The sequence below is a fragment of the Taudactylus pleione genome, unplaced genomic scaffold, assembly GCF_031769625.1.
Source record: "Taudactylus pleione unplaced genomic scaffold, aTauple2 ptg000113l, whole genome shotgun sequence".
Classification (NCBI taxonomy): Eukaryota; Metazoa; Chordata; class Amphibia; order Anura; family Myobatrachidae; genus Taudactylus; species Taudactylus pleione.
In genome coordinates, this window is record NW_028284515.1 from 10,239,188 (window position 1) to 10,251,605 (window position 12,418).

The following is a 12,418-nucleotide window of genomic DNA, read 5'->3' on the forward strand; positions in this document are numbered from 1 at the left end:
TTTTGCATGTGTGGTAAATACTGGCTGTTTTTACATGTAGCCCACAAATACTGCACACCTTTATTATTACTATACAATTTAGATGTCAGTTTGGACGCCTCCCTCCCAAATCTAAATCTCTCTGCACATTTTAAATCTGCCCCACCTGCAGTGCAGCATGGTGTCACCAAGATGATCAGTTGAGAGAGCGATCTCTCTATTCCCAACTCTGAATCAGGCCCAGAGTCACTGTACTGCATGCATCTATCCGTAATAATAATGTGTTACAATAATAAGACACTACAATAAAACTCATAGGGGCTGATTCTAATGCAGGGCACACACTAGACAATATTTTGTCCGATCCGGCGGATCGGAGCGACATATCAGGCACATCGTCTAGTGTGTACCCGCTATGTCGCTGACGATGCGTGCTCTCGCGGGTTGTCAGCGATAGTCTCTGTCCGTCCTACATGCAGGGCAGACGTGCAATGTTGTTGGCAAAGGCCATGCTGCCGAATGTAGCATGGCCCCTGCTGCTGGCTCCCCCGCCGGGTCCCGTCGCTGCAGATGCTGGGCTGGGTATACATTGTAATGTGTACCCAGCCTAAGGCCCGTATTCAATTAGCCGCGAGAATTTTGCCGCTGTCGGTGAAATTTACTTTTCGCCTACATCGCGTGTTTTTGATGAATTCACTTTTCGTGCGCGCCCCGTTTTTCGCCCTATTCAGTTCCAAAGGACGCAAAAACGGCACCCGGCGAAACTTAAGCAGGTGAAAAGTACTGTAAAAAATGGGGAAATCAGTCTGATCCCACCCCCCCCAAAAGATGTACTAACATTGGGGATCACTATAGATGCCCCCAATTAGCCCTAATGAAGGTAGCTGGGGTACTTAAATTGTGTGAATTGGTGGCAATTAGCACATTAGCACAAGTGGTGAAGAATAGCATTTTGCAGTATTTATTTGTGAAAATAAGTACTTCCAGCAAATTTGGGGTACATGAAAATGGGTGCTAGCATATTTGAAAGTTGCTAAAGTGAAGTTTTAAAAGACGTAAAAACATCCACCTGCTGCAAGCACCTGCAATCAAAACAACACCTGCCCCATACTTGGGGTACCCCCAGAAATTTGTCCCCCACTCTGCACTTTTTTACCCCAAAATGAAAGTAGATTTTTGGGGTGTTCTAAAGTTTTTTTTTTTTTTTCTTTTTTACATTTTTTGACACAGCATTTCAATGGGTGCTGGGGGGTTTTCCGAAGTTTTCACCCCAAAGCCGCAATTCTACATTTTTTTCCGTCTGCTATTCATAGTCAAAACTTTTCCGCAGATTACGTTGCATTGACTTTTCGCGTACGTGAAAAATGTTTGCAATTGAATATGGCTTAAAGTTTCCGCCTGGCGAAATGACGTCATCCGTGATACTTTTTCGTGGATTCACACTTTTCGCTGGCAATTGAATACGGCCATAAATCGGAGACAACCGTTTCCATGTCTGTGTCCTTTGCAGGTTGCACGTCTGATAATTTTTGCTAATGCTTCTATAAAGCCCTTCCCTGCCGTGCGTCTGAATGTGCAATGGCTGAGCCACTCACTGTCAGCCTCCATAGACGCCCAAATACCACTTGGCAGGTGCAGTTCCTCTGTATGAGTATGGCCTGCAATGTGAGTGGCTGGGCATCTCTGTACGCAAATGTTTTCAGCGACATTCCCGCAGCACTCCAGTAACACGCCCATAAGACGGATCACCTCTGTGTGTGCGCTAAGCCGCCTCCCTGTCACCGCACAGGAACGCCCACTACATTTTGATAACATTTCAGAGACCGCGCCACTTCTGTGCTAATCAGTCGCATCTCCCCCTCTGTGCACATACACAGTGCAGCTTAGAGGCATGTGCAGGAGGGAACAAATCTCTCCTCTGCTTCTGACATCGCTGCTGCATCCAGCTCACAATCAGGCCCATAGTACTATCTCCAAACCTATTACATAACCCCCCCATATATTTTAAGTTTCTTTTTATTGTGAGTAATACATTGAATGAGCCCCGGAAGGTTATGTACAGTTTGTCTATATGCCAATGACACCCACAGGTCAGGGGGTGATAGCAGGAATAGGGTTTTATATGAGTGGGCGGTGAGTTCATTCTGCATAAGGAGCAAGTAGGGTCTTTGTGTCACCATTCAGGTCACATGTGTATAATATATGGTATTTGGATTCTACCTAATTAGAATAGCGATAGTGTTGGCGATGTTACTGGGTGGTGCAGGCTGGGAGTGGAATAGTGTAAGCTTGTCCTGGTGCAGGTTATTATATGCCCTATTAGAGTATGGGTATGGTATGGGCTCAGTGCTCTCCCGTGGCTGGCTGCCCCTGTAAGGTCAATATTAGTTTGTCTCTTAATCTTATTTCATGTCTCTAGGAATTTGTTGAAGAAAAACAGTTCATGGGTCACCTGGAAACTGCTTTCCAAAAATTCAAAGAACTGTATAACCAGCTGCTGACAACAGAAGGGTATTGTAAGTAAATGCGAAGTTCAGGTTCAGCAATTATTTGCCTTTTGATTCGAATTTTTGTTGTTGTTTGATAAATAAAAAACAATCTATACAATATTTAGCATTATGTTACTAATATAGAAGCGTTAACAAGAATGTGTCTACACTGTTGAAATAACTTTTACATGATCGTAAAGCAAATATAAATTTAAATTTACATAGAAAGTCAACTAATTGTTTTTTTTCTTATGCTTCAGACAATATAGCTGCATGCGAAATGCTACGTTACAGTGCCAGCGGCTGTGACACTGTTACCTGGCGTTTCTCATGCAGATACACCCGCAGTGGCACACAGAACATAGGCATGCCGCATATCATTGTAATCAGCAGGAGCTGCTTGTGCGTCCTGTTCGCATTTTAAGGGGAAAAGTTGCATGAAAAGATGCTCGGTGCTACTAAAAGGGCTGGGAGGCTAGATGTATGTGTATACATCTGTATATACTCATGGGGGGTCCAGAGTCATCAGGCCTTTCATTTTTTATTTAATATATTCTACCAAACACACACAGACATGGAACTTTAAAGAGCAAAAATTAATAATTGAGGACTTAGGAGAGTTGGTGATAACTAGATCTGTCATCGTCTGCTCAGGATATTTGGTATAAGGTGTAGTTCTTTGTATCCGGTCATTAGTTCTACAGTAAAAAGGTAGGGGATGTAGTCAGCAAGCCAACGATCTAAATACCGACCGCCGGCTTCCCGACTCTCTAATCCCGGCTTGGTACTAATGACATGTCATTTTCCATACGCTGGAAGACCGACGCCTGGCATACTGAACGAAGGTAAGCCGGGCGCGGACAGCCTTACCTTTTGATGATTGGGATTTTCACCCTTGCCGGGCTGCCACTGTCGGGATTTGAACCATGTGGCCAGCGGTAATACCTACTACACCCAAAAGTAGACAATGTTTGGGTAGACACTGGAAGTTAGACAAGCAATAGGTCGATAGGGTCTGAAGGTCGATAGGGTCTGAAGGCCAACACACTAAAGGTCGACTAGTAAGATGGTCGACAGGTACAGAAATTCGACAGGATCATTAGGTCGACACACAAATGGTTGACACATGATTTTGTTTTTTATTATTGTTAGCGCTAAGCACTTATTGAAGGTTTAGGGTTAGGCACTTACTCCGACGGATAGGGTTAGGCACTTACCCCGACGGTTAGGGATAGTCACCAGGAGGGAGAGTTTGGATTAGGCACTTACTGGAGGGATAGGGTTATGGACTAGAAGGGATGGTTAGGGTCAGGCACCTACTCCGACGGTTAGGGTTAGGCACCAGGAGGGACGGTTAGGGTTAGGCACCAAGGGGAGGGTTAGAGTTAGAGTTAGTGTGAAGATTAGGGCTAGATAAAAAAATGTGTCAACCATTTATTTGTTCACCTAATGACCCTGTCGACCTTTTGTACCTGTCGACCTTCTTACTAGTCAACCTTTAGTGTGTTGACCTTCAGACCCTGTCGACCTATTGCCTGTCTAACTTCCATTGTCTACCCAAACATTGTCTACCTTTTTACTGTAGACCTAATGATCCACACCCATAGTTCTTATGGAAAGTCTAAAGGTGGGTACAACTAGGACGACGGATGGGCTGTCCGGTCAATCCGCTGTCCTATCTGACGATTGGTAAGTGCATACACATTTACCAATCGTCGGGCCGATGTGTCGTGCCTGACGCCACATCCTGGCATTGGCTGTGTTGCACAGCCAACGCAATATGTCTGTGGCCGTCGCCCACACGATATATTGGTTGTTCAATTGAACGGCCAATATGTTGGCCAGTGTGTACCCAGCATTAGGCAAGTATTGTAGGGATGGTGATGGTTGAGTAGGACTGCGCTCTGCTGTGTGGGCAGATGTGATATGTTAGTGGGCTGAAAGGTGTGCTATATGAGTGAGTCGGGTGCTGCACTCCCTGATCACAGGCATACCGGGTCCTGCGAAAAATTGGATAGAGACGGTGAGGTACGGAAGGTGCGCTCACTCTGTGGGTGCAATGATGATGGGGGAGTGTTGGACTGTGTATGTGGTTGCTAGTGTTTGTGGTGTGAATGAGTGGGGAGGGGTGGACCAATGGAATGACAGAGGCGGACACAAGGTGGGAGTAAATGGTTTTATTGGAGTAGTCACAGTGCTTCTCCTATATAGTCCCGGGCAACGAGGTGGGTGTGGTGGTGGGTGAGAGAGGTGGGGGGGGAGAGACTGGGGAGGTGGGTCGACCCTTTCAGGGGGCTCCTTTCCGTGCGGTTCAATAGTCCGGCACATTACCCCTGCTGGACACTATGGTCGACAGTCTTGGGAGTCTCAGTGGGTGAGGGGGGGAGAGCGAGAGGGGTATGGTATTGTAGGGACCATATGCTTGGATGGTATGCACAGCGGCACACAATGACAGATTGGAAGTATTAGATCACATCACCAGCTTGCAGTCCGTTAGTTGTTTTTTTTAATGTGTTTATGTTTTTATTATTCAGTGGATGACCCTGAAATCAATCAATCAGAACAGTACGAAGAGATAGAATTGAAGTATAAAACGTTTCTGTCATTGGTCCTTGACACAAGATCTACTTTGGAAAAAGTTTTAACCTGCTGGACTCAGTTTGAGAACAATATAAAACTCATAACCGCTTGGTTGGATGAACAACAGAGGATCCCTCCTGTTACTGTAAGTGCTTTCTACTGTTGTATGAAGACTCCGCGTTGTTTTGTATATTTTTATAGGGCTGCCTAGTGGAAAGTTTGGAATAGTTTAAAATAAATAAATACAAGACAATTATTAAAATATATCCCGATTTTCCTTTATTACTTAGTATAGTCCCAGTTTTTATTGTTTTAGTGACTTGTCCCTTTTTTTATACTAAATAACACGTACAGTCCAATTTTTCTTTTTTTTCTATTTAGTGAAAACAATTTTCACTACATTTTTTAAATAATATTGATAACTTAATAATTATTGGGGTTGTGTATTTAGAGCAGATAAATGACATTTCTAATTAATTATATTCAGTAAACATGTAATGGTGGTTTTCTTAGAATGCAGCCGGAGGGATGAGCTTAGAGATGCATCTGCACATTGCTGTAATTATAGTTGGAAGGCTTCCCTGGTTGCCTCATGTCACCCTGTCTAACATGACAGCTCCCAACTTGTCCATATGCATAGAGAATAGACATTATCAGCACACATTAAAATACTATAGATGTTCCTAAAATATTAAATGCATCTATAACCATTTATTTTGTGATGCATTGAAAACCACCTATGTAATAATTCTATTATCTGTTCCAAGTCTTTGTACAATATAACTTTTTTGTGGCCTCTAGTAGGGTTAAAAGAACGATGACTCGCACCACTGTACCTTTAGTAAAGTGGCCTATCCATTACCCGACTTTGCGATCAATCCGACCAAAACCAGGAGGGTTTGGTCACATTGTTCACAAAGTCTGCTAATGGATAACCGGTAAGGACCAGTGATGCGCGTGCACGCTGGGTCCTTGCCGACCCCGACTATCTACTGAACATGCCCGTCAACCTGACAACGCTCGTCAGGTTCGGCATGTTCAGAGATAGGAGGTCGGACTCCTGCACTGAATGATGATCAGTAAACGCCGTTCAGCGCGGGCACCGCACCTCGGCAACCTGATGGTCTGAACGCTAGACGTTCAGTCTTTCAGGTCGCCTATTGGATAGGCACCTTTAGAGAACGTAAATGGTAATTACATTAGTTACTTTTAATGTACATTCAATCTGGCAAACCATTATATTGCGATTTACTGTTCCTACTCACTGGTGTCTTTTACATGGGTTTTATTAGAAATGTTATTGCTATTATAATGCATTGATGAGGATCACTACAGACCATTATTCCTTAGCTTTTAAACTCTCTATCATCAGATGTCAGCCTAATCATATATTCATAAACGTATCTCTAAAATTAAGATACACCGAGTGAGATGTATCAAATCTTTGAGGGGGAGATGTATCAAGCCTTGGAGAGAGATAAAGTCGAGAAGTTGCCCAAAGCAGCCAATCAGCTTCTAACTGACATTTCATAAACTGTTCTAGATAAATGACAGTTTGAAGAAGTTGCCCAAAGCAGCCAATCAGCTTCTGTTTATCTCTCTACAAGACTTGATACATCTCCCCGAGAAGCATATATGATGGGGAAACGGCTTTGGGCCTGATTCAGACCCACTCGCGAGCGGCTGTACGCTCGCAAGTGGGTCGATGGTCTGCACTGAGCATGCGCACGACGGAGGGAGCTCCGTCGTGCGCATGCGCCAGACACGACGAGCGAAGGACTTTCCTTCGCTCGTTGTGTCCGATCAAAGGGGGCGTGCTGTCAATGTTGATTGACAGCACGCCCCCTTTGGTGGGCGTGCCGGGGGCGTGCCTCCCTGACGGGGGCGTTCCCACGGCAACGCCTCCCGTCAGAAGCCGGCCCACTGACATCACTAGTGATGTCAGTGGGAGTGATTTTGGCTCTGATAGAGCCAAAATCACTCCGGAGTTTGCGGTTGAAAACCTCAACCGCAGGCTCCGGCTCGCAATTTCGATGGTCGCGATGGTCACGACCATCGCGGCCATCAAAATGCACGCTCGTATAGCCTGTGGGTGGTGACCCACAGCTATACGAGCGTCCAGGAGGACGCTCCATGAAAAAGGAGCCCGGCCCTCATGCAGAGCGTGCGCTCTGCTCAGAGCGTACGGCTCTGAATGAGGGCCTTTGTTTTATTTCAGATTTGTTTATTTGAATAGGAGGATACCAAATCCATACAAAATATGGAGGGTGGGAAAATCCAAAAGAAAAGACCTTTTCACGCATAAACTGATAATATAATCTTCCATCCAGCATCCTAAAGCCAGGTAGACGATGTGTGTACCCAGCGATGGCACAGTATATTGGGTGGTCCGTACACACTGCACAATCTGGTGTACACCTGCACGATATGTCGTTCCCCTGCTGGATCCAGAGCATGGTGTTGGCCACCTGATATTGAGGTCTGCCTGTACTGTAGGCAGTTCTGAAGATGTAAGGAACGACGCACGGGAGCAAGCAATAGTGCGTACACAGTGGACGATATGATGTTACGATTTGCCTCAACGACAAATCGTCCGATATATCATCTCATGTGTGCATTAGCCCATAGCCCAGAACCTGATAAATGAATAACTTGAGATAATAAGACGCACTTTAAATGATAAACTAGTGGTTTAAATTCCGGTATGCATATAAACTGAATTCTTTCTTCTTTCCTGTCTTACAAGTCTTATGGTAGCAGTCTGTTTTTTGTTGATACGCATTTGTGTTCTGTTTTCGGCCCCGGTGGATCTTTGGCCTGGGAGACATGAATATGCTTCATGTTCCTCCATTTTAAGAAAAATAAATTATGGCTATAAATTGGACACATTATTTATTATACTTCTACAATAAGTTACTGACCATGAGGGAATTTGCTGGTCCAGCACTGGATACGATACAGCACAACATATCAAATTATTAACACATATTTGTATATTGATTACTATTGGAATTGATTATATGAAGTGCAAATTAATAGTACTTTTACCAACTGTTATGTGTAGGGCTTGCATGAGAATTAAATGCAAACATCCCCCGTCTGCCTACGAGAAAACACTTATGTATTTTCAGTAGCACATTTTAAGATACATGCAACCTTAAGTCTAGCATATACTGTAGATGAGTCTGAAACAAAGATTCGAGCGCTGAGCGCTCGCAAGCGGGTTGATGGTGCCCAAGTGCGCATGCGCACGACGAATAACGAATAACGACGGCCAAGCCGTTGTTATGGGTCTCGCACCAAAGGGGGCGTGCTGTCGATGTTGATTGACAGCACGCCCCCTTTGGTGGGCGTGCCGGGGGCGTGGCTGCCCAGACGGAGGCATTCCCATGGGAACGCCTACCGTCTGGGGCCGGCCCCACTGACATCACTAGTGATGTCAGTGGGAGTGCTTTTGGCTCTGATAGAGCCAAAAGCACTCCAGGGCTTGCGGCAGTGAGACCCTACCGCAAGGGTCTCGTCGCAGGCCCGATGGTCGCGATGGTCTTGACCATCGCGACCATCATTTTGGCCGCTCACTATAGCTGTGGGCAGGGGCGCCGAGAGGGGGGGGAGCGGGTACAGTTTACCCGGGCGCCGCCCCCCCCCTCACTTCCTCCCTCCCTCTGCAGCAGCTGTGTGCTGGGCTGCAACAGGAGATTGCTTGCAGCTGCTAAGTAGCAGCCACAGCAATCTCCTATGCCTGAAGGGGGGGAGCGATCACACTGATCGCACCCCCCACTGGCTTTGCGCCGGGCTGAGGGGCTCACAGCGCCCCCTCCCCGGCGCGCAGCGCCGCTTCGCGGCACTGCAAAACACTTTTTTTTTTTCAAGGGGGCGTGGCCACGCCTTCTGAAATTAGGACACCCCTCCCTCTTTACCGAGGCCCCGCGTGGCTCTCTACGCCCCTGTCTGTGGGTGGTCAACCACAGCTATGCGAGCCGCCAGGAGGCCGCTCCAAAAAGGAGCAGGGACGCCCCTGATTCAGAGCGAGCGCTCTGTCAGAGCGTCCGGCTCTGAATCAGGGCCTCTGTCCTCAAGGCACCCTAACAGTCCAGGTTTTGAGGATATCCATGCTTGACCACAGGTGACTTAATTAGTACCTCAGTCAATATGATTTAACCTCCTGTGCTCAACCATGGATATCTCTAAAACCTGAACTGTTGTGGTGCATTTCGGACCGCATTTTGGATACCTCTGACTTAGGTGCAAAATGTGCACCAGTTGCCTACACAATTTGAAGACTTTTTGTGCTTAATTTTTAACATGTAACCTACCTATTCCTATAAAACCATGAAAATCGGTGAGGAAACACATGATCATTGTTTGGGGTTCTGTTTTCTATTGATTCCATTGGCTGCATAGTCATTAATATTGACTCCGCCTTCAACATGGCTGCCTCCATTGCTTGTAGATAACATATTTGCTTTATGTAGTTTGGTGATTTTGACAGGGGCCACAGAGGATTTGAAAGTCCGTCACTTTTTACAGGTCAAGTGCCCCTTCAGAAAATTCTATTTGTCTGTCAGATTTGTTAGTTTTCAGTGACTTTAGATACGATCAGATATGACCTTATGTGTTTCCAAGGGCAGCAAAAATAAACCACTCTCTTTGGAAACTAGATTCCTCTGATCAGATCAGGTTTATGACAGCATGTCCAGTATGCTTTAATTTTACAAATACGCCCATAGTCACAGGCAGGAAAATGATATAAGATAATTTATTGAGAGCAGAATAGAGCATTTTCTTTTGTATTGCATTACAGACTTACACTATGCACACAGTGACCTCTCAGTCTCTGTACACTGATTGTATATTTGGAAATGAAACTGAGGAAAAGGTCATAAGAATAATGGCTAAAGAATTTTCTCACCAAATTAGTTTCATATTACGATGACAGATACGAAACAGATAATCCATACAATGGCTGTTATCTGCTATATAAACAATACTACATCCTGGCTATTTTGTCTGTGCAGAAGTGAGTAATATTTTGGTATACAAATTCAGGTTCCCATGGAGATTCTGTCCAAATGGAGATCGGTTTATACGTCTTTAAACAGAGACGGCAATTTCCTGATTGAGAGGACCGAACAAAAGATGGCTTCCAAGTTATCTCACAGACTGAAAGCCTTCAACAAACGATGGACCAAATATGTATGTTTCTTGGGGCTGTATGGCTGACAGTGATGGGTGGGAGATATGCATACACCGGGCATCTGATGTAAATTTTGTCTACACGACTTTATCAAACTCCTCAGCTTTAGCTGGTACAATAAAGTTACTGTGAACTAAATATTTAGAGGAAAGTGTTTTTAAAGTGATCAGCTTTATAATAGGACAAGGGGGGTTTAGTTTCACATTGAAGGCATTTGTTATTTTCAAATATTTTCATGAATTAAAAATTTCATAAAGCATGGTATGAAGAAATAAAAAAATATGACTTTGCTAGAAGGTAGTGCTTAATTGTTTATGCATTCCCCTTTTCATGACAAACAGAAGATCATTCCTTAGACACTGTACAAAGTAGATCTGATACAGGACAACAATCTCAAATGATAAATCATAGTATGTCAGTTAGTTTTCAGCAACATCCCTGACAATGTCCTTGTCCTATCCTCTAAAGCCGGCTATACACTGTGCGATTTCGTAACATTCAGATGTCTTCTACGATTTCCCTTGGGATCCCTCCCTTGAAATTCTCTATACGATTTGTCAAATGGTGTATACGATTGTACATACGAGCATACGATACCGATGCGTCATGTGTATCACATCGTACACGATAGGTCGAAATCTTGCCGCTTTACCATAAGATCTATGATGCAGAATTACGATGGTGGGGACACGCATCGTCATCGTAATCATACAAATGCTGCACACGATGGACACGATTGGTCGATACGATTGATCTAAATCGGCCATGTCATGCAAAAAAATTGCACAGTGTATGGGCCACATTAGTTAGAAAATAATTCAGACATATAGTTTCATAGCACAGCATAGGAAAACATTGGATTGTTGCAGTTGGGAGGATAGCATGTGGTTGCTGACAGGTGTGACCCCACCTCATCTCCCCCCACCCATCGTCTCTCTTTCATTTCTGTCGTCCTCCCATCTCTCTTTCACATCTGTCATCCTGCCCCCTCTCTCTTTTGCCTCTGTCCCTTTCTCCCAATCTCTTTATTCTGTGTCCCTCTCCTCTCCCTACTCCCGCTCTTTCACCTGTGCCCCCCTTTACAATCTCTCTCTCATCTCTGTCCTTTCCCCCAGGTAAGGAGGGAGGTAAGGTTGCGCAGGGTGAGGGGGGTGGTGCTGGCTCCAAGCGCTTCTAGTACTGGCTGGTACAGGTGAGGCTGTGGATGTGTCTAGCTGGCAGCCAGTGAGAGCTGTGAGGGAGTAAGGGGGTGCGGCCTCCCTGCAACTCAATCATTAAAAACCATTAATATATTTGTGATTTTCTAATTCACTTAGTTGTTTGTTTTTTTTGTGCTGGCAAAGTATTGTCTGTGACTTATGCACCTATATAATAATATATCCACTTCAGATGAAGCAGTATGAGGAACTGAAGGAGGACGGAAGTGGCAGCAAAACTCATCAAGATGTGTGTGATGACACAAACAAGGTGGGTCCTATGATGTCCCTACCTGCAGATATCAGTACCGGTATAAATAACCCAAATTATGTAGCAACCTTATATACTGTATATATATATATATATATATATATATATAATTTAGTAATAAATGAAGACACAACACAATTAGTGGCATTTAAAATTGGTCAGCTTTATTGATTAAAAACAGTATGGTGGCCATAGAAAGAATAGCAGCTACTGTCTTCAATGACCATTTGTTTTACGCAAGATGCCAACCACGTGAAGTGAGAGGTACCAGTACAGATAAGGCAAGTTCAACCTACTGACCCCAGTATGGTATAATCATCCTACCCTTTTTAAGGGGGAACACGCCCCTAATTGCTGCATTTAGGGGCGTGTTCCCCCTTACTTCTTTTTGTGCTGACAAGACACAAAAAGAAGGGGAGGAAACCAGAAGAAAGGCAGGATTACTGCGAAACTCCCCCAAAAATTCATAAAACCACTCCCACAGCACACCCCTTATCTCTAATAGGCTCAAAACTTTCTAGCCACAGATGAAGGAAATTTTAACCCTTTACAGTTACCCTGACCTAGGGGATTAAAATCCAGTCGTCCCATAAAGGTCCCTCCACTGTTCTGAAGCCATCAGATGTTTCAACGGGTTTGTACATGTCAGACTATACCAATACTCTATTCCTCAATTTAGTTATGTTAACGGGGATATCCACTACAA

General features: G+C 44.6%; 1 protein-coding gene across 1 annotated transcript in view; it reads left to right on the forward strand.

Moving 5' to 3' along the window:
- The window catches only part of SYNE2 (spectrin repeat containing nuclear envelope protein 2), a 455,935-nt gene that overhangs the window by 123,043 nt on the left and 320,474 nt on the right, over nucleotides 1-12,418 (forward strand). The window contains exons 15-18 of the mRNA XM_088471237.1: nucleotides 2,399-2,495; nucleotides 5,003-5,193; nucleotides 10,098-10,244; nucleotides 11,635-11,712. Of these exons, the coding sequence (XP_088327363.1) occupies nucleotides 2,399-2,495; nucleotides 5,003-5,193; nucleotides 10,098-10,244; nucleotides 11,635-11,712 (513 nt within the window). The remainder of the gene's footprint in view (nucleotides 1-2,398; nucleotides 2,496-5,002; nucleotides 5,194-10,097; nucleotides 10,245-11,634; nucleotides 11,713-12,418) is intronic.